Source organism: Plectropomus leopardus, chromosome 19 (assembly GCF_026936395.1).
Source record: "Plectropomus leopardus strain MGB_pleo_1.0 chromosome 19, ASM2693639v1, whole genome shotgun sequence".
NCBI lineage: Eukaryota > Metazoa > Chordata > Actinopteri > Perciformes > Serranidae > Plectropomus > Plectropomus leopardus.
The window spans coordinates 2,935,001-2,958,491 of NC_142194.1; the positions used below are offsets into that span (position 1 = coordinate 2,935,001).

Sequence of the window (23,491 nt, forward strand, 5' to 3'; positions counted from 1 at the left end):
GTAACTCACCATGTGTGCAGCTTTGCATGCACTTGGTTTAATTTCAGTAAAACGGAGAAGATAAAATTATCCCAAATGTTTTATCTGTAGATATTATCTCAAACATAATATTTTGATTGATCATTTCCTGAGTAGGACACATTATCTCCTATGTGATATTGGGGAGATATTATTTGTTTCTGATATTGGGGGATATTTTTTATTTCCTATGTGATACTGGGAGATATTATTTATCTCTAATGTGCTATTTGGGGATATTATTTATCTCCTATGTAATATTTAGGAGATATTGTTTATCTTCTATTTGATATTGGGGAGATATTATTTGTCTCCTATGTAATAATGGTAAATATTTGTTTCCTATGTGATGCTGAGAAAACCTCCAATAATTTGCCAAATGTACATTTATACAGCACTGATTCTTGACAAAAGGGACAAAACATATCTCGCATAGGAAAGTCTCATTTATGTTTATTTTTTAAAAAAGTTATATGAAAAGGAATTGTGTATACACATGACATTATGTTTTATGTGTGTGTGTGTGTGTGTGTGTATACTCACACATTTTCCCCCAGTTTTTTGATAATATCTGATAATCCCACACAGATATTTTTCAGGCCAGTTTCTTGCCATCTTTTACTAATATGTTTTGCAATTGGAGAAACGTTTTATTACCAAGATGCTGATACACTTCTTTCACTTTTTTCTGTGTTGTCAAAGAAATCTAACCAATTTTCAGAGGTTTAAACACACGTGTGTCTGAACACAACACAGAAAAATGATCCAGGTTTTAGTTTTCTACCTGACTGGATTATTCAACATAAACAAAACTTTAAATAATGTATAAACATACAGAGCACATCCTTACATGTGTATAACATGTAGTGTGAGTTCAGTTGTTTTTTTTTTTTTTGTAGAATGATGGTGCAGATCTAACATGACTCACTTTTGTACATTACTTTTCCAAACCACCAGATAAACCAGTACGGGGATGAGGCTGACGGGGATGAGAGTGAGGACGATCACGACCCCCTGAGGAGCATCCACGAGCGGAGGCAGCTCCTCCCGCGAGCAGTTGTGGAAGTAGTTAGAGTGGATGTAGAGGAAGAAGCTCTGAATGTTGTGGTCTGGGTAATTACAGTCGAAAATGTCTGACATCTTCTCCAAGCAGTTCGTCATGCTGTAGTACGGTCTGAAACAGATGGAGAGACCATAATGAACACACCTTTGCTCAAGTGCAGGGTTCATCGTTTAACCATATGATCAATTAATAGTTTAAATTTTTTATCAAGTAAAAAAATGACAAAAATTCTCTAGTCCAGCTAATACAATTCGGGGGATTTTTATGTTTTATGAGATTGTAAATGAACTTTTTTTGGTATTTAAAAAAAAATGTTTTCTGATGATTCATGGTGCAAATGATTGATTTATTAATTGAGAAAAACATTGTCGGATGAATTGATTCCAAAACAACCATTGGTTTTAGGCCTAAACCTGTCGCTCTCAGTTTTTACAACAAAAAAACTACACATTAAACAAGGCAAAGCCAAAGAATATTTTTATAAAAGATTTTAGGGACTTCCTTATCACAGAGAAGATATAATAAACTTTTTTACTGAGGTGATCTAATTTCATATCAAGGCACTGATTTTGTGAAATCAGATACACTTTTAAGTTAAACCTTTGAAACATAAGAAAATTGTCTTGATTTCTTTCTAAAAAAAACTCCATTTGAATAAGACAATTTAAAACAAAAAAAAAAACAAAATGAGGAAAAAAAGGGAAAACTTTTCAAGCGACTTTTGTCTTTTACAGTAGTTTTACAGTTCTCATCATTTTGAATATATAATATTTTTCCACCAGCATTTATCTTTTTTCCCTATTAAAAAATCTACTTATTTCTTGCAATTTGTTGAACATTTCGTACCAAGTCGTGTATTGCCTTTTTTCCTATGTTTTTTTGTAAATATATATATTTTTTAAGAAATCGCACCAGTTTGCTTGGGTTGCAAAGGTATGAATACTCGTTCAGCACAAGGAAAATGATGTTGCTCCAGGTTTCAAAGGGTTTAACTCCACAGTTGTACCGCAGCACTCAAAATGTGGCACATCTACTATCTGTGACTTAAAATGAGACTTTTGTGGTCAAACTATTTCCTGCCTGAACGTAAACAGAGCAGAGATGATTGAGGCTGAAGCAGGAGACCGTCAGTCTCGTTTTACACTTTGTTTTCTCTGCACTTGAGTGCAGCCATCCACTGGGCCCAGTGCTGATGATGGACGTTTCCTAGTGCTGCTGTTATAGACCTTCACACAGACTCAGTTTTTGACGTTACTGGTTAAAGTGCTCTGGTGCTTAAATGATAAGGCTGGCGACAGTCAGTATTTTTTTCCTTTTTGTCAGAAAATCTGATGAAAGCGCCAACAATGTGTTTATCCATCTCTTTGTTCTTTTCCACTTTTTTCCAGTCCAGAAAAAAAAAAAGAAAAAAAGGAAGCCTTTCTATTTTTAAAAAATAGGCAGGCTCTGTAAACATTACTCAAACTGGAGACTAATGTGTTTTGTCTATTTTTTTATGTTATGTTCATGTGCCATTGTTGTACATATGTAGCCAATGTATTTTTAAAAAATAAACATCTTAATTGTGAGTGTAATGAGTTTAAAAGTGCTATACAAATACAGTAATAATAATAATAATAATAATAATAATAATAATACTTTTGTATAATTATAATTTTGTATTTTGGCCATTTTGGGATCTTTTTCACATTTTTATTTAAATTTTCCCAAACAAGGGAAACAGCATACCCCTGTGTTGTAGCACTGTTATCCCTGTTTCAAAATGCATTGTTCTTCTTCTTCTTATTATCATTATTTTATTTTATTTATTTTATAATCTATTTATTATATGTTCTTATTGCTATGCATATGTATATGCAGCCAAATTATTTGATTTATTTGATTGTTTTGTTCTCTTATGTTATTCAAGTGAAGTGAATAGCTCTTTTTTGTTAATAAGGCTGTCATTTTCATTGATGTTGATGCTATTATTTTTTAATTATCATTAAAAAATAAACATCAATCATAATAATCATTTTTTAAATGATTTTTATGATTGATATTGATGCTGTTATCTTTATTATTATTATGATTGATATTGATGCTATTATTATTATTATTATTATTATTATTATTATATTTAAGTGTCCTTAAACAGTTGAAACAGCGCCCCCCTGTGTCGTATCGGCGGGTAATGTGTCAGTCGGTGTGGCCAAAGGTGGTACTGCAGCCTGAGGTCGCGGTAATCATGTCGCTGGCTCAGTCGGCGGTAGCTCACAGGTGTGGACGAACGCGGCTCCAAACGGTCACAGACATTAAACGGTCAGAAATCGTCACTGCGAAAACTGTTAACGGACAGACGTGTGCACAAAGACACCCTGAAATGAAGTGTGAAGCAAATTACGCGACCTCACGGCAAAAAGTGAAAGTGAGCCGCATAAAGTTTGATGAAACAACCGGAGTGTTAGCTAGTTTTACCGGCGTTGCTAACGTTAGCTAGCTAGCTAACGAAGATGGAGGGAAATGAACGTTATGTAAACAAACAAACAAATAACAACAGAAAGTGCAGCGGGACAACATTTAACTTGGATACTAACCACTTCGTGTTCATGATGGAAAAGGAAAACGGGTTTCGGCGTCAAATGAGGTGAGTCAAACACAATATTTGTTTGTGTGCTGGCAGTTTTTCGTCCCGAAAGTGAAATATCCCGCCGTGGATGTTTGTTTTGACCTTTTATTTAGCATCTTGCTGTGTTTTGTTGACGTTTTTGAGGGTTGTGTTTAGTGCTGTGTGTTGTTTGCTTGGACAGTGAAGCTGTTGTGTTTCTGTTGCTGTTTGTGTTAGTTAAACGAGGCAGGAAAAAGCTGTGTGGGTTTGAAAGTTTCTGTGATTTTGCATTTTTCAGTGTGGCCTGTCATCTGTTTCTTGTGATTAGTGACTGAGCCTCTGCAGACAGCGTGATTGTTGCCTGTGAGACTTGTGGAAAGTATCGGTTCTTAAGTGCAATTTTGAGGCGCCTGCACTGTACTTGAATATTCCTTTTATTCGCCTATAATGCTACTTTGTACTTGTACTATATTTTTGAGCGAAATTATGTTGTTTTTACTCCCCTACATGTATTTAGCTGTCTGTAGTTACTTTCCAGATTTAGGTTCTTAATGCAAAGTACAATCAGTAAATACTGTAAAGTATATTATTTACAAACTACCCAGAATAATAGGGACATATTTATCAATGAATTACTGCAATTTTACATTGTTGTGTTTATTTTGCTGTTTGATTGCTAAATGTAGATTGCACTAAATTCCTTTTACTTGAGTGGAACAAGCTCTTGCATTAATTTTATTTTGGAGGGACTTTATATCAGACTGTAAAACACAGATTAGCAGTTAAGACTGGGCTAGTTGTTGTTGGTGAATAATGCCCTGCAGTGTATGACAAGTTTTAAAATGTTATTTTCGGTAAATTCGTTGTTATATTAATCAAGTTATTAAAAAAGTAATAGTTAGATCAGAAAAAAATCAATAGATTAATTAGTTAATTGAAAAAATAATCGATAACATTAATTGTTAGGTGCAGCCCTATACAAAACATGTTACCAGTAAATGTAAATGGAGCCCAAATGCCATCGGGTTTACTAACTGAATGTTATATGGTGTACTGTATTCCACCGCAACGGTAAAAACATTACTCTACTTTATACTCTTTTTCTAAATGACCTGAATCGCTTCAGAAAAAACCAGCACACACACACACACACACACACACACACACACACATATATAATATATATAAATGAATACAAAGCAAGTGTAAAAATATGAAAACAAAACATAACACTTAATTCTGCAAGTATTTAGTATGTATTACCTGATGATATCTTCCAGGATACACCACTTTTCTGTGCTGATTGATGTCATTTCCATGTCAAAAATTACACCACAATAGTTGTAACTGAAGTATACCAGCTCGCTCTCATTGCAGCGCTTGCTGAGGAACTTTTTTTTCTGGTCCTGAAAATTCTCTGCGTAGTAGAAAAAAACAGTTGACATACATGAATAGGGGCACAAACATATAAAACAACTAAAACAACAGGTCTGTTTTTATACCTTTTAAACCCGGTTTGACCACTCAGATGCTTTTCGCAAGCTATTTAACCCTTTGAAAGCAAATTGGTTTAATTTCTCTTTAAAACATTGGGGGTAGTGGGGTGGGGGGTTTCTTTTTGGGTAATTTTCTTGTGTTTTTTATTTAACTTGTCTTTTTTTGGTTATTTTCAGGTAATTTTCTTGCAAAATTGTACTATTTCTTGCTATTTTTGGGCCGTGTGTTGTTAAGTTTCTCATTGCCTTCTCCCCATGTTTTTGAAAAAGAGTAAAAACAATCTGGTCAGTTTTCAAAGGGTTAAAGCAGGATGACACACACCACAGACTCCATGTGATAAGTTGCTTTATTTAGCATTCTTTCAATTTACGCAACTCTAAAGTTAAGTTCATTCAGCAGCCCAGTCTTTCATGTTTCCTCATCTTGGCTTTAACCTAAAATGTAATTCTCAAATCTTATCGCATACTTTTCAGGTGCACAGTAAGCACTTCCTCAAGCACAGGAAATTTTAAGGCACTGATAAGGAAAGGGGGGCTTCCTTTTCTCGTGCAGAATGAGTAGAGCACTCACCATCTTCCTCTCTGATAAAAGTATCTGTTTGGTTGTTTTGCAGTGCATCCTCAATCAGATTCTTCTCATCTTTGTACAAACTGGATGTCACGTTGTCAGGTTTCATTGTACCTGCAGGAAAAGAATTTGAACAGTATTCTCCATGCCTGGTTATGCAGCTAACAAGTAATTTAATAATTAGGTAATCCACTTTTTATTTTCCCTCTTGATTGTTAAAATGTCAGAAATTAGCCAAACATTCCCTGGAGTTTCTTAAGAGCTCAAGGTGCTGGTAAATTGTGTGTTTGTTTGACCAACAGTCCGAAAATACAGCTTTTCAGTTTATCATCATCTACGAAAAAGAAAATGCTCACATTTAAGAAGCTTGAAACATGGAGTCGACTATTGGTTTTTCAGGACTGATATTGATACAGATTATTAGTTGTTAGTGAGACCGATGACTGATATCTGGAAACGATATGCATTTACATTAAATTACAATAAAAATATAAATCTTTCTGTCAATATTTATAGAATTTGGAATACAACAAACTCCAACACAAAACATTGTTTAATTGCCTTTAGCAAGTTTAAAACTGAAATGTTCATCATAAACAGCAAGTTCTAAGCAATTTTTTAAAATAAAGTCGTGAAAATTAAAATAAAAAAATAAATAAATAAAGATAGCTCCCTGAGGTTAAACTCACACTTTCTTTGCACTTTTTAATTCATTAATTTTATCTGCAATCATTAAAATAAAACACTAACATGGACAATATTGACCCCAATAATTGTCCAGGCCGATAATCTGCCCAAGGATATTAATTAAAGTACTTTTAAAATGAAACAGTTCTCCAGTTCATATATTACTAATATTTGCAAGTTGCAAAGTGTCAGCATGGGAGGAACTTTTACTTCGTAAAATCCTTAACTATCAGTCTCATTAACCACTATTAACCAGTATTGGTATTGGCCCTGAAAAACCAATATAGGTTGACCTCTAATTCTTGTAACCGTATTTTATTAAATGCTTTTATAACAGTCATGTATTCAACTTTATCATATAACAGTAGTTACTTTATTTATCTAATGGTAACTGAAGTTCATTCAATAATTTTCTATTTGAGTAGTTAACATTAGTTTAAAGCACATATATAAATATTGAGATATATATGGCGTATGGTGATATAGCCATAAAATATTGAAATATTATTTTAAAGTCATATCGCCCATCCCTTATTGACAATGAAAATCATAATTAGTTGTAGCTCATGTGAAATAAATGACAAACAAAATGTCTTACTGTTGTTAGTGGTGGACTCTATGAATGTTTCGTTCCCCTCAAATTTGCTCAACTCTCCGTGTCCTGTCACGTTGACTGTTTGTGATTCCACATTACCTGTGGACATAGATTTAACAGTCAGTCAGTCAGTCATTTTCTGTAACCACTTGTCCTCGTAAGGGTCGCGGGGGGGTTGCCAGACTATCGCAGGGCTATAGATTTAACAAATATCGTTATAACATGCCACAGACAATAATGGCAAATATTTAAAAAAAACCCAAAAAAACAAACTCGTACACCAGCATATTGTTACTGCTACTAATCTCCCACCCCCCCTTTCCCTTCATGAATCCCACACACAATGAAAACAATGGACACTCATGGAAACATGCAGCAAACCCAAAAAACAGGAAATACTAAGAGAGTTAAACATCATTAACCTAAAACCCACATGTAAAATGAACGTGTACGTACTGAGGATAAGGACCAGGTAGAGCAGGTACAGGATCATGGTGGAGAGCGGTGAGGGCATCAACAGTAACCCCCGAGGCCGGTCGGTGATCCGAGGTGCCGTTAATGAAGCCCAGGGTCTGAGAACTGAGTGGGTTAAGGAACAAGTCCAACCCTCTTTATCTGAGCACTGCCGGCTGTGTGTGTTGTGTCTGCGTGTGCTTTTATTTTCCTGTGATGCTACAATATGACGCACAGACTTAATGATAGAAGAGGAAGATATGTGAAGTGAATTACGGACTGTGGAAACTAAATTGTTACATTCAGACTGTTAAGTGCAAAATAATGCTCCATTCAAACCCATTCAAGCTGCAATTTTTTGATCCCACAGTCATCAAAGCATAAAAACATGGCTTGTATTATTTCTGGATGTCATTCTGGACTTTTGCCTTGGAATTTGTCATTTTGATTAATTTTCACCTGATTACATCTTTTTTATCATATTTGTTATGTGGAGAAAACACATGCTATTTCCAGAAGGTGCACTGCTTATTTTTTTCATCTAAAACATTGTGGCATCAAAAAAAAAAAAAAATTGGCATTTGATATTTATGATTAGGACTGAAGATGGTTACAAAGAATAATCCCAATGAAAGTAGAAAACCAAATAATGGATAATATTTTTTAAAGCTTGATTTTGAAATGCACATTTTGTGTGCAGAGCAGTTTGAGTGTGAGTATTTGACACTGCACAAAAAATAATGTATAAAAATCAATTTTGCTAATCATTGACAGATTGCAGGCTGTGATAATTAAAAAAATCAATTAAGAATTCATTATATTGAAAATAATTACTTGTGTTTATTTTTTTCATCTAAAAACATACTGGCATCACAACAAAAAATTGGCATTTAAAAGGTTTAAAAACTGAAAATTAATAAATATTTTATATTTATTATCGGGACTGGTGTTGGTTAAAAAAATAACTCAATGAAATTAGAAAATAATATTAATATATAATAATTTTTCAAGCTCGAATTTGAAAATACGCATTTTGTGCACAGAGTAATATGAGCATGTATTATATCAAAGCTGGCCCTGAGGCTTAAAGGGAAATTATGATATGTCCTCAATGTGGGTCTCCTGCCATAAACACATGGTGATGCAGAACACCTAATTGGGATGGGACTGTGCTTGTAATTTGGGTTAAGTGAGGCAGCATGGCTCAGTTTCCTGCTCTTCCTCAGATAGTTGGTGAAACACGCTCTTAAGGGATTTCCTCTTTCATTTAGCGGCAGGGAAGGTGGCTGCCAGGACAGAGACAGGGCAGGAATCAGGAAACTGGTGCTGCATGAAAGATGGGCAAACCTCCCAAAACACATAAACAGTATGTCAGTGGGCTCAAAATCATGTTTTCAAAGATGCAAAGATTGAGAAATTTGTATAGTTGAAATACAAGAGTGACAATGAGTTCCTTCTTTAGCCTTTTCAGTTTTGCATTTCTATATCAGTAAGAGCCAGTGTGCATCTGTACATTTATTGTTTTTTGTAGGAGTTATAAATATTGTATGATTTCAATTTTATGTCATTGTTTAAAAAATTGGGACGAACACAAAGGTTTCCTTTTAATATGTAATGCTTTATTATAGTCTGTATGTAAATGTGCTTTCACTGTACATCTTAAACTCTGTAAGACACGTAACTGAATCCAGTCATCAAAACTTCCTGTTACAATCAGATAAATAAGATAAATGACACAGTAAAAACACATTTCCTCTTCTAGTGCTGATAGATTACAAGAGTGATGACTGTCAGAGTGACTTAACACACACAAGTGAGGTTACAAAACCAACTGAACTACATCTAACATGTCAACACATAAAAAAAAACACTTCAGACTGCTCCACTGCAAACACACGTGTGCCATACTGAGACAGGAACCCTCTTAAATAGATTGTAAGCTTTTACAACTACAATAAATGACAGTATCAATTGCATATTTTCTAAGCAATATGGAGAAATTCAAATATCACAATATTTTTTACTAGGGGTCGACAGATTATCGGCCTGGCCAATTATTGGGGCTGATATTTGGCATTCTGGTGATTATCTTTATCTGCATTTTATTCTAATGGTTGCTGATAAGATAAATTAAAAAGTGCAAAGATAGTTTCAGCATGGGAGGAACTTTTACTTTATAAAACCAAAGGGAGCTATTTTATTTATTCAGTTTTTAATAAAATTTTTCACTTGACTTTGCTAAAAAAATGTGCACACAATACGATACTTTATGATTTAATACAATAGGATGCACTTTGTTGTCTTTGTAGGGAGATTTGTCTTGGACTCAGATGCTGCACCCATAAATGACTTTACAGTTACAATTTTAAGAAACATTTTAACAAAACAGAACCGGCTGTACCAAATCACACCAATAAATCGCACAATAAAAAAACATGGCGCATATATTGCATGTAACACATATTGCACACACACAGTGTTAAAACATCATGGAACTATAGCACAATGCCTACAGCCTTAAGCAGCGTTGCTTGAAAGTTTGATAGTTTTTAAAACAGTGGAGTTTGCAGTGGGGAACTTACAAGGAAACTGTTTACGCATAAAACTGCATAAAATCTAGATTTTAATCATTAAGAAATGTGTCAGGAAATGTCAAGAGGAGAGTGATTTATACAGAGGACTTTCCCTCAATATATGACAAAACCCCCAATAAATGACAAATAAGAAAAATTGAAACGCTAACATACAAAAATACAGAAAAAGCAGAGCCAATCAACTGCCAACCAATCATTTAACAATAGTCCTTTAAAAACATAAAAATGTTGACAGTTTTATACAAGTTCTTGTACAGTTATTTGTAAACAACATTTAACATTTAAGAACTTTTTCAACCTTGCTTTTTTTTTTTATTAAAAAAAAAAGCAAGGTTGAAACAGTTTTGGCGTCACTTTTGAAGCCTACCATTTCCTCAGACCTTCAAGAATACATGTATTTTTGTAAACATACTTCCTTTACAGTATTTCTTCAAAACAAGATCACTGTCGACAACAAGCCATTGCGGTTTTGCTGTGTTCAAAATAACAGCTCAGCCCACAAAAAGTTTAATGAAGAATAGCCCCATGCTATCACTTTCTCAGTGGCAAATTAATTATTAATTGATAATGGCACACAACAGTGATGGTTGTTCTGTTAGTGTTTTTGCTGGTGCTGAAATGTTCACGAAATCTGTTTTCAGTTCGCCCTCCAGTGGTTATGCTGAGCAGCTGGTCATTAATATGCGCCATTTTGTTCTAAATAATGCTGTCGCCCACGTCCCTGGATCTGAAACTAATTCATTTTCTCACTATCTCTGTCCCCCGCTCTCTCTTCACAGCTTCAGCTGCTTGTTTTTCAGAATCACAGTCGGACTTTATGAAGCTCAATCTCACTGCAAAGTTGCTTCCTAATGAAGAACGCAGATTGTAAAACCTCTCAGTCTTTCAATTATCACATTTAACGCCCGCAGTGCACTGAAGCAGCTGTCAAAACAAAAAGCTGAAGACAATGTTTAAAATTATTTTTAATTGCAGTATAACTGTATTCCTCTACCTAAATTGCTCAAAACATCAACCTCCCAGGGCTCAGAAAATGCCCCCTTGGCTTAAAAAAAAAATCACTATTTTCTACTCCTGTAATATGCAAGGCTTAGCTTAATAATTAAACTTTACCTTTTTACTTTTTGAAAATATCTGATATTACTTCAGGCTTTTGGATATTGCTGTTTGGAGTTGCAAAACAACAAACAATGCAATTCTGATTATGTTATATTATCGGAAGCAATATTTGCGACTGATTACAATGTAACCCTGTCATAAATATCGCTTGTTTATTTTGAAAGCTTTGGAGTGTTATTTACAGAATTTGATTTCAGTGGCTTTTATTATTAGAACCTAACACAATAAATTCTATCTTTACAGATTTTATAATGTTTAGTTTTTGTCAAGATTGTCAGATATGTTTAATTTCAATCATATTTATTACTGAGGTCAGTTAAAATGCTTTTGTGCCTTGCGTTTTTGCCTGCTTATTCACATGCAAGGGGACAGAATATCGGTAACACCTTTAAATTACCACAACTAACTAACTAATTAAACACGAGAGGCATAAAAATAGACTTTATGGCAAAAGATTTGTACACCAGTTAGAGATTAAATGACTTGTTGATTAGTGGATGAACAGATAAATAATTGGCGACAATTTAATCTTTTTAATGAAATTTTGAGCAAAAAGGACAAAGAATATGTAATTAATGTAATGGTAAGTTAAAAACATTCCAACTGTGTACTGATGGTTACAAACTAAGATGTTCGAAGATGTCACCTTAAGGTTCTCTGAAACTGACCTGCATTTATCGTCATTAATGACATTTTATTGGTCATAACATTTAATTTAATTTAATACTTTAACATTTAATTTTATTTGCAGATTAAGCAATGATAAGAAAAATGCAGCCCTCGTGTTACTTAAATTCTTCTCACTGCAACTACTAGCACTACTAATGAAATAATAACAACAAAAACAATAGCAAAGATTTTTGTCAACATTATAATGCCACATAATATAGTGCTCTAACATATTCTATGATAACATGCAAAAATTTTTCCATAATTTTACACAGTATGACAGACTATATTAAAAGGCAAAACACGAAGAGTAAAATGCAACTAAATATTCTGAATTACACAAAAATTAAAACAATAAAATAACATAAAAAAATCAGAAAGCAAAGATATAACTAGAAAAAAAGGCAACACTGATAAAGCTGTCAGTTTTTAAATAAATGATTTTACACAAATATTTAAAACTACTAATGACCTACTAATGACCTGGTCAATGGTAAGTTAAGGATTTTAATGCTTTAAAAATTACTTCAAACCTTTTCAGGGCTAACTTTTAACAACTTATCATATACAACTACATGATGTAAAAATTCTTCTTAAATTATTGCATGCACAACTGATGACCTATTGTAATGCAAATACTGCTCTAAATAATTAGAAACAATTAATGTCATGAATTCTGATGTGTGTATTTTATTATGGATATTAATGTATTCTGTTTATGCATGTGCATTTATATGTTCACAGGTTGAATAGTAGGTCATGAGTTAGTTTACAAGAACCGCATATATAGGTATGCAAACAAGCAAGCCGTGTAGAAATCACAGAAAAACAAAACCACACTGTAGATCAAGAATTGTCAACATCTCAGCCCAGCTGTCAACATGCCAAACGGTTCTCATAAGCAGAAACAATTCACATCGACCTATTGTACATTTTTCTCAGGGTCTGAGGCAAACATTGTGGTTTGATGCTCATCATAGTTAGCATCTCTGCAGTGATCAGGCTGCATGTTTGCAGCCGTGAAGTAGTGCAGTGGGGTTAATCGGGCACTTGGGCAAATTTAGAGTGCCGTTTTCAGCACCCACACAATTTTTTTCCTAACCCACTGTAATTTTAATGAACCATTAACAATTAAAGTATTTTTTTCTTGAACATGACCTGAATCATGCTAATAGGAAGCAGCATTGTGTTGCACTCTTGCAAGGGGAGAGTGATATTTTAAATATACTTGAGTATAAATTGTCACGGTGTTTTTATAAGCCACTGGTGTTTCATTTCTGCTCTCTTCTATGCCTCTCTGCCTCTAACAGACACACACAGGGATCAGGGCTTTTGCAGAAGTCCAGACCATGACTATTTAATCACACATTGCGACCATGGAGCACCACTGCGATTTGCAAATGCTGTTAGTTTGTTTCGACCTTACAGAGAATAAATAATCACGTTTAACAGCCCTGCGGTTACAGTCTAACTTAATGAGTGGTAGTGGCGATAGTGTGAGCAGGTGAGGTGTGTGTTTCTATCTGCAGAGCTCCGATCACAACTATTTAGTCATATTTTGTGACCATGTACTTGCAAACATCAGTAATATATGAACTAGAGAGCTGTTAGTTTGTTGCCTACTCACAGTGAATGAATCTTTATGGTTAAATGCTCTGCGGTATCTGTTTAACTGTCTGCTAACGCTAACATACAATATAACAGACATTCCTGCCTGAGACGAGCCAGGTCTTTCAAAATACAAGCACCCGCTTTAATGTACTTAATTAATACAAACAATTCTTTTTAAATTATCAAAAAAAGTACTTTATTCAGCTTCCTTCAGACAGTATTTTATCAAATGTTATTATAACAGTTGTGCATTGATTTTGTGATATGATAGTAGCTACTTTATTACTTTATTGTATCTGCTTTTCATCCAGTAATTTTGTATTTTAGTAATTGACATCAGTTTAGAGGACATTTAAAAATGTTGAGATATATATCCTGTATTGCGATATTGTCTTAAAATAGTACGATATTATATTAAAGCCGTATTGCTCAGCCCTACTCAGGCCTCCTGCTTTTTATGCTCTTCTGACAAAACAGGATATTTGAAGACATTGTTTTTACTTCTTGGGAGCTGTGATTTGCTTTTCTTTACATCCTTTTCTGTTTTACTGACCAAGCGGTGTATTGATTAATTGAAAAAACTAGTGGCAGATCAATCGATAATGAAAATAATTGTTAGTTGCAGCTCTTGTGTAATTTTTTTTTTGATCTTGATCTCAATGAGGCATCCTGGATTCTTAAAGCTTCACTATATTATAAAATGCAAGTACACTCTGAATTTCTCAAAACAAAAAGTCAGTGAAAGGCCGTTTTCTCCGAAGTTTAATCTCATGTGGCCCCACAAACAGTCATTTCACCCCAAAAGAGGTCAAGGAAAGGTTGTGAACTGGTTTTGATGCCAGGAGTTACGCCCTGAGATATTTCAGCAAGTGTTGTCCGCCTGTTGAACTTACAGCTTGAAACTGAGATTGTCTTTCCCTCTCTCTCTTTCCCTCCCTCTCTTTCCCTCCCTCTCTTTCCCTCCCTCTCTTTCCCTCCCTCTCTTTCCTGTGTATCATTTTGTCATCTACTGTAACTTTATTGTTCTTTACGACATCTGTTGCATTGCATGTTAACATAATTTAAAGCTTTAGGGGTATGAATGTGTCTGCGGTCATGTGTATGGATGATGTGTGCTTGGGCTTGTACGTGTGTATGTGAATATATTTATATTTTTACTTTACGCTGCAAACTGGAACGCTCCAATGAAATTTTGTTGTATAACCTACAATGACAATAATAGGCTATCTATCTAAGTCTGTCAGTCCTGGAAGGGGGGTCCCTCCTCAGTCGCTCTCTCCGAGATTTTGCACCATATTTTTTAGTATCTTAGTTACTGTGACGGTCTAAGGACAGAGGGATATCAACTTTTTGACCCCTTTGGAAGTACAACCAGTAACAATATTGGGGATATTTACGCTTATTTCATTAAACTAATTTTTTTCTAGAAGATAAACTGAATGATTCATTCATTGGGAATTTCTGTCGTGCAGCAGCATTGTGCAATCGTTTTTTTCCGCCCGTTAAACCTATAGCTTGAAACTGTGAGGATGTTCTGTGTATGTCACTAAATTTCATCTTCTCTTATTAAGACATAGTTTTAAGTTTGCTGAATGAAAAATACTGCAAAACCTGCAGCACATCTGAAATATGACTGTGGATTTAAAAACCTACAGTATTTGGACAATTCAGATTATAATGACTAAAATCTATGTGCAGTTGCAGTTACAGATGCATGCAGGATGGTTACAATGATGATAAACATCTGTAACAACGTTTTTCTAGATTATGATGCTTTTGAAACTTCTCAAGACAGGTCTTAGGCAACCCACAGAGCCAGACTCAGATAAGACAGATGCAACAAAGCGTCATGCTGCTTCAGTGACACTCCTGGTGACAAACACCCAACGCCGGGGGTATGGCGAGGTCAGCAAAACACAGACCTGGTTTCATTGGCTGGAGGTGGTTAGGGTTTAACCCGCAGGCTTGTTTTAAAGAGAGCCAGCTTTTCATATTTCTACTTCAGACACATCAGGACTAGGGACATGTTCAATACCTCAAACAGCACAGGTAAGATCACCTAAGAAAATCTGACAGAAATCTGTTTAGAGATAGAAATTAAGATTTTAAAAAAAGAGGTTGAATGTTTTTTTTCTGGATTGGTATATAAATAGAGTGCAATATAGAGTTTAAGTTTAGAAATATTTAAACAAAATTAATATCTAGAGAAAAAATCTACATTTTTCTATTGATTCAAAAATTCAGAAAGTCTGGTTTACAATAAATACACCAACATGACTTATAATTTCACATTCATATGCATTTGTATGCTTTTAGTGGATTAGTATAATAACACTCACTGATATTAAAAGCATTTATTAATTTTTTTTATCACTGCAGATTAATCTGAAACACTTTCTTGCACCATAGTTGTGATTCATCACAAAAATCAGAGCCCACATATGACTCATATGATTTTTTTTTTATTGTCTATGCAAGAATCCTTAAAAATTCCCTTTCTGCTTTTACATATTGTTTTCTTTTAAATGTCAAATTCATTAATTTTCTTTCAATTCACAAAAGGGAAGTTAAACAGAGATTATTTACTTAATGTCAACCTCCTCCAAAACCCCATGTGTGTATTACTGGTAAAAATAATACTGCCATTTACCCAGGCAATGCAGTAAAAGAAGAAATGAAACTGTTTTGGCTCGTGACGCTGCTGATCTTGAAGCTGCTCATAGATTCCCACAAAACAACAACCTGACACCATGTCGCTCACAGCCGTGAAAAATGACTTAAAAAAAAAATACAACTCCTGGCCACTCAAACCGAACGACAACAGACACTTACTAGACTTACTGATGGATGACTTAAGGTATAAAATCTAAAATAATTATTTTATCAGGTATATCAGAACTTATTGGAATCAACATCTGTTTTTCAAGGAATACAAAGAAAGTATTTTCAATCTTAAAATCCTTGAAGATTTTGTGTAAATTCATTGGCCGGGTTAGACAACCAATAATAAACGCCAGAAACAATAAAATGAACAACCTATCTCTAATCAGAGCTAAAAGTTTAACAAATACTTTGGGATCAAACAAATACTTTCGCAATCTTAGCTTCAGAAATGTCTGACATATTTTCATGACATTTTATTATTCAAGCTGTATATTTTACTAATTTTAAGCATTAGAAAATAAGAATTTGTTTAAAATAAAAAATAATTAATAAAAAAAATAGAAGAATTATAAATATTTGATAATTAGGATTTAAACTGTCATTGAAAAGATGCATAATATGTCAGACCACAGGGCACCTCGGTCATTATTAGTGCGCACTGAGTGAACATCCACCGTAAAATAATCTGTCTTTCATAACTATTGCATTTAAATGAGAGAGGTTAAGTAGCTACTGTTAGATAAAAGTTTTATGTAACTATTTGAAGATGTGTATGCCTTCAGCTATTATGGTCATCGAAGATTGCGATACAGAGACTAAATATGTCTGTCTGACACTAGTAATTAGTAATAAAAGCGAAAATATTAGCTTTGTTTGTGGTGTAAAAGTACACAAAGTCTCCGTAATTAAGAATAAATAAATGGAATAAATGCAAAATTTTTGAATGACAGTTTAGTGCTTTAACTGAATTTCCAAGTAGCCAGAGATACAGGTAGATGTGGAGAAAATTGTGTATTTCGTCTTTTGTGCTTTATTACGCACTTGTAATTGAGAGCAAGAGAGACTGATGAGTCAGGCTTAGGAAGAGGACCAGCAGCACAAAACATATCATATCAGCTTGATAATAGACATCAGAATACACATAAATTTAGCTGTAAATTATAGATATTGCAAATAACAGTGGACCAAGAATTGATCCGAGCGGCACTCATTTTTTAAGCAAGTTAGAGTTACAGTTACCGTTGTCATTGTCGAGTGAGTTTGCCGAAGAGGTTTTTATGATCTTTTGTATCAAATAAAGAAAGATCTGCTATATTATTAATAATAACAACACTTTATGTTTTAAGGATATGGTATTACAAAGTATATAACACAATCTGCAGTTGCGGCTTAGAGGGGAAAGCCCGGCTGCTGAAATAACAAAAGCAAGCTTTGGACTAGAATTCTGTGAGTTTTTGTTATATTAGTACTTGAAATTGCACTCCTAAATATTACCGTCTTATAACCTTTCATACAGATAAAGATGCTTATCACTACAACAGTTTATACATCATAATTTGTATTTAAATTGTCTGAAAGTTTGGGTTGCGTGTCATCCGAAAACATAACTCTCCAATGACTCAAATTCATATTCTCTGTAAGCAGACATTTCCTTCAGCTGCCTAAACAATAAAACAATGAATACTATATTTCTTTTTTGGTAAGATGTGTCAATTCTTTCCTTTTAAGGGAAAACAACCCAACCTACAACAACAGCCGTTTTGTCAGTCCACATTTAATTGCAAACAAAATCATATATTCATCCCTAAATTTCTCATTAAATAAAATAAAAATCACACAAAAATCACACAAAAATCACATGTTGTTCCTCACCTCTCTCACCCACCTTCAACAAGAGCACTGACAATATAAAAAAGCTTTTGGGAACATTTGATTTCCTGTTCACGGGAAATAAACATTTTTAAAAGTAATGTCTGTCTAAAATAAAAGAAATACATATCAGATAAGTCCCAGGACTGCTCTGCGCACAAATATCTACAAAAACATTTATTTTTATAATATTTTACTGTTGTTTCTCTTACCTTATTAAGGGAAAGTCCTTAATGCAATCATCAAATAGAGAAGCTATGAAAGATACTAAGATATTAAAAGTAAAGAGCACAATCAAATATTGCGAGCAGCTGCAGCTGTAACAGAGCCACACAGCCAGAGATGAAATGATAAAAGGTGATTTTGGAAACTGCCTATAAAGGCTGTTAGCACGCGACACTGACTGATCTGTCGACCTTATAGCTGCCCACGATTTCCCCTGTGCCAACGACCTGGTGCCAGTGTCACGCAACCCAGTGCACAATGAGTAAAATACCACAGGTGCCTAGTCAAACTGAGGAACGTAGCTGCATGTGTCTCACTTTCAACCTGAAAGTGGAGATGTTGGTGTTTCCTGATATCTTGACATGAAGTGAAGAATATGCTCAAAATCAACCCAAGTACCTGTAAGAACTTTATGGGTTTTTTTTTATAGTTGGTTTCAATTTTCGTAGGAGACCAGAATGACTCATATCAATCATTTCAGACACGCTGAAGAAGTTTTTTATTGTGCAGTATTTAGTAGAGGGTGACCAATTTTTATCAACTGTAAAATTAAGTGTCAAATGAATTTTTGTGCCTCCATGCCAGAGACATTATGTTTTGAATGCAATATCTCAAAAACACTTTCAGGATATTTCTTTAAATTTGGCACAAATATACACTTTGACTGAACAATGTACTATTCGATTTTGGTGGTCGTATTTTGGTGTCTGTTTCATTCCCAGAACCAGATATCTCAAGACCACCTTCAGGGAATTTCCTTAAATTTGGCACAAACGTCCATTTGGATTCAACTGTGACCTCATTCTTGTGAACACAATATCTCAAAAACATCTGGAGGGAGTTTCTTCAAACTTTGGTGCTCTGACCGCCAACATCTAATCAGTTCATTGTTGAGTCAAGGTCACTGTGATTTGGGGTCCATCTCCTTCTCCTGAACGTGATATCTGAAGGACACATTGAGGGGTTTTTGTTTTAATTTGGCACAAACATCCACTCACTCACAAGAATAAACTGACTAGATTTTGATGGTTGAATTTTAAAGGTCAAGGACACCATTATCTCACAAAACTTTTTTTAACTCAAGAAATCTTATGCTAATAATGAAAAAGTTAAACCCAAATGTCTAATAGGACAAAATGATGAAGTGATGACATTTTATATCCAAAAGGTCAGAGGTCACTGTGACATCATCCAGATATTATAATTAGAGGTTTACTAATCCATCCATCTTTGTTTTCCTTAATGCTATGTAAAAAAAACCCTCACAGCAACCCTCAAACCTTGTTTTTTTTTGTCAAAACGTTTTTTTCTTTCCTTTTTTGTGTCCCCTCTAATGTGCTGGTGCGAAATTTTGATTTATTTAATGTTTACACACACAGACAGTTTGACCAGAAGATGGCATCAGTAGAAAAAATATAATTAATCCTATAAGGAACTTGAATTTAATGTAAATCAATCCAATAATTTTCAAGACATTTTACCCAAAAATCACCAAAATATTTTTATATATATGAAAATAGTCAAAAATCAATATTCGGAATAAAGTTTTGAACTTTGTTCTAAAAACTCGAGATGTTCCCAATTTCAATACTGACTCTTATTGAATCAAGCTACGTCTTCAGAATACAATGACATATTGATGACTTGATTTTAGAGGTTGCAGAGATGAGTTTACATTGTTGTCACAGTTTTTTGTTTTTTGTACTTTCTTTAAATTACTCATGAGTTTTGTTTTTTTTTCCCCTCCAGCAATGGCTTACAGCAGCGCTGAATACGGCTACATTGATCTTGATGACTATTTAAACTACTCAAGTAACATCTCAGACTTCGAGGATTTGGACTCTGGCTTTTGTGAGGCCGGAGATGAGGAGTTCACCATCAAAACGTTTCAGACTTGTGTTTTCTGCCTGATCTTCCTGCTGGGCGTGCTGGGAAACTGCCTGGTGATCACCACCTTCGCTCTGTACCGCCGCCTGCGGCTTCGCTCCATGACCGACGTCTTCCTGTTCCACCTGGCGCTGGCCGACCTCCTCCTGCTCCTCACGCTCCCATTGCAGGTCGTCCACACTCAGCTAGGTTGGATTTTTCCCGTCGCCCTCTGCAGGGTCATGAGAGCATGCTACGCGATCAACACATACAGCGGACTCCTGCTGCTGGCCTGCATCAGCGTCGACCGCTACTTAGTGGTCGCACGCGCTCAAGAAATGCTCAGGCTGCGCAGTCAGATATTAACAGGCGGGAAAGTGGCTGCTGTGGGTGTTTGGGTGGTTGCGGTTCTCCTGAGTCTGCCTGAAATTCTGTACTCTGGAGTCCAGAAAGAGCCAGGGTCTGACAGTAGCACATACTGCGTCATGCTAACGAGCATAAGAGTCAAAATGGCCGCAAACGGCGCCATTATTGCTGTTTTCTGCTTGTCGTTCTTCGTTATGGTGACGTGTTACTCTCTGATAGCTCAGGTGCTGTGGGAAGGGAGCAAACCCCGTCGGGGGAAGCAGTGGCACCGGCAGCGCACCTTGAAGCTGATGGTGGCTCTGGTGCTGGTTTTCCTGGTGTTCCAGCTGCCGTACACGGTGGTGCTGTCTCGTAAAATGGCGGGGCAGTTCTGCGGTCTGCTGCTCGAGTACATCACCTGCACTTTGGCGTACACCCGCTGCTGCCTCAACCCCATCCTGTACGCCCTGGTAGGCGTGCGCTTCCGTAACGACGTCTTAAAGCTCATCCACGATTTGGGCTGCCGGTGCGGCCTCGGGCTGGTGACACAGAACATGAGCTCCACCTCCATCTCGCCCACGTCACCCGCCTCCAAAATCATCTCAGTTTGTTCACCAGCATCCCCCGAACCCAGTTGCTCCAGCAACGAGACTGTGGCCACAAAGTTTCAGTTTTCTGCAGCCAAATAAAACCTCATGGACTGGACTGTAAACTAGCTATCTCTTTGAATCGGTTAATTACAGATTTTTTCATAAAAGTACTTCCCAACAGTAAACATAATATACAGTTTTTACACAGAGGAAATAAAAATCTTGAAAATTATAGGGGGTTGTATATAAAAATAGAAATACCATTGTCAAAACCATACCGTATTTCCAGTATATTGTGAACTTTATTGTGGTATATACTTCATAAAGCCTGCCTACTTCTTTGTAAATAGTATATATGTCTAAATAGAGCTGCAATATGGTTTAAAAATAATATAGCAATATTTTTAGGCTATATCACAACACAATATATAGATATTTTGAAATCTCCTCTAAACCAATGTAGACCACTAAAATACAAAATAATAAAATGAACTATGGTTTCAATAAATAAAATCCTGTTATTATTTAGTTGATTAAAGTACTGCTATAATAAAGTTAAAGTATTTTTATAATAAAGTTACATAGAGCATTGTTTAAACTAACTAACCAACCTTTTAAAGAAATGGCCCAAAAATTTGCAAGAAATTTGTTAAAAAATAATTTTTTGTAAAAACAAAAAAAATACCTGAAGCACTAAAAAAGAAAAGTAGAAAACAAAACAAACAAACAAAAGGCAAGAAAATGATATTGAAATACAGAATTGTGGGGACCAAATGCTTTTGTCAATATGAATTTATTTTAGAGACAATTGGGATTTATATATATATATATATATATATATATATATATATATATATATATATATATATATAGATATAGATATAGATATAGATATATGTATGTATGTATGTATGCATGTATTTCTTACCTCCCACCACGACTTAAGATCTCTTGCTTCAGCTGTAACATAGATTATACATTATACACAAATATCTATAGTATTTTCCTTATTTAATTTTAACATAAATTAGATTTTTGGTCATACCTCAGTTTTGAACAAATATATAGCTACTGTATTTTGGCTTTGCAGGGCAATGTCGCCATCATGTTATGCCTCGTAATAAAAATGGTTATTTACATTAATGTTTTGGTGACATAATAAAATCATTAGAGCTTATTTGCAGTCATGAGTTTTAAATACTTGACTTGACATATTTTATCTGTTTGGGTGTTTGATATCCAGCAGGTGATGACCGGTCACATTGGCGTTATGAACTAAAATAGTCACAAAGACAGTATCTGGTGACACTGTATTTGTTTAGTCCAGATGTTGTGCAGCCATCAAGTGACAAAAAGCATGGTTAAGAGTCACAGATTTTCGTAACCCAAACCACAACCTCGTGTGTGACCACAGAGCCAGCAGCACCAGTTTTTATTTCAAGGAACTGAAATCCTGTAAAAATGCTTTCACGCCGTTGTGCTTGATGTTCAGAAGACTTTTTACTATCACAGTAAAGCCGCTTGATTGCAGGCTGAGTTTCAGAGTCGGCCTTCTCAAATAAAGTGTGACTAAGCAGATTTTCATGTGCTCTCAGAATAGCAGTTTTCTTAATGCGTAACCAGAGGATCAAGAATTTTGTTTTGACCCCGTGTCCTCTGCTTATTGGGTTATGTCCAAGTTGATATGTGCGATATATTTTTAGATAGTTTAGTGTTCTTACTGTCAAGTTCTGAACAACAAATGTGCAACAGATGTCTGTATTTCTATAGCTTCTATTAACAACCATAAAACTTCAATTAGTACCCCGGGCTATTATGTGCTTAAATTATTGAACTCAACTGGCTTAAATTTGGGATAGGCATCTATATAGGACGGGCTTTTAATTCCTTACACACATAAGTGTTTCTCAGAAAGATGGGAAATACAATCAAATTATGATTCAACCCTTCAACTTCATTTCTGTCAAAATGACCCTAAAAATGAGCAAGAAATTAGAACAGTTAAAGATAATTACCAGAAAATTAACACCCCCCCCTCCAAAAATAAATAAATTAATTAACAAACAAAACAAAAACTAGAATTACTTGGGGGAAAAAGGGCTAAAAACAAATAATTCTGTGAAAAATAGTTTTATATATATAATTATTTTAATTGTATAGTTGTTACGACATTTTCCCCTAGCTTTAAAAAAAAATAATTTTCTAAATCTACTAATTTCTTGCAATTTGTGGGACATTTTTGCCAAGTTGCTCACTGCTCTTTTTCCCATTTTTTTGAAAGACAAAAAAACCAATCAGCTCTAGGTGCAGATGTTTAAAATACTAGTTAATGCAGAACAAGAAAAGTGATGTTGGTCCAGGTTTCAAAGGGTTAAGAAATTTTGTAAATTTCTGTAACTGATTCCACTTTATTTCCACATTTTATTTCTAGTTGAGAAATAAAAACAGAAGATCAGAATTCAAAGATTCGGG

General features: G+C 34.8%; 2 protein-coding genes and 1 long non-coding RNA gene across 4 annotated transcripts in view; 2 read left to right on the forward strand and 1 right to left on the reverse strand.

Annotated features, from left to right (window-relative positions):
* The window catches only part of LOC148186276 (uncharacterized), a 10,115-nt gene extending 7,466 nt beyond the window's left edge, over window positions 1-2,649 (forward strand). Inside the window, exon 3 of the long non-coding RNA XR_015774927.1 lies at window positions 976-2,649. This is a non-coding gene — a long non-coding RNA (uncharacterized LOC148186276). The remainder of the gene's footprint in view (window positions 1-975) is intronic.
* LOC121959246 (receptor activity-modifying protein 3) lies at window positions 455-7,651 on the reverse strand. Its single transcript, XM_042508472.2, has 5 exons — window positions 7,471-7,651; window positions 7,018-7,113; window positions 5,736-5,846; window positions 4,932-5,085; window positions 455-1,192 (listed from the first exon to the last, which is right to left on the reverse strand). The coding sequence occupies exons 1-5, from the start codon at window positions 7,526-7,528 to the stop codon at window positions 943-945; spliced, it is 669 nt and encodes a 222-aa protein (XP_042364406.1). The 5' UTR covers window positions 7,529-7,651; the 3' UTR covers window positions 455-942.
* ccr10 (chemokine (C-C motif) receptor 10) lies at window positions 3,218-22,597 on the forward strand. 2 transcript variants are annotated; one of them, XM_088069720.1, is made up of 2 exons: window positions 3,218-3,707; window positions 19,968-22,597. In XM_088069720.1, exon 2 carries the CDS (start codon window positions 19,970-19,972, stop codon window positions 21,116-21,118), a length of 1,149 nt encoding a protein of 382 aa, XP_087925846.1. In that variant the 5' UTR covers window positions 3,218-3,707; window positions 19,968-19,969; the 3' UTR covers window positions 21,119-22,597. The 2 variants fall into 2 exon arrangements, with proteins under 2 accessions (XP_087925846.1, XP_042364402.2); XM_042508468.2 differs by lacking the exon at window positions 3,218-3,707 and adding an exon at window positions 15,460-15,509.
* The last annotated feature ends 894 nt before the right edge of the window (window positions 22,598-23,491 follow it).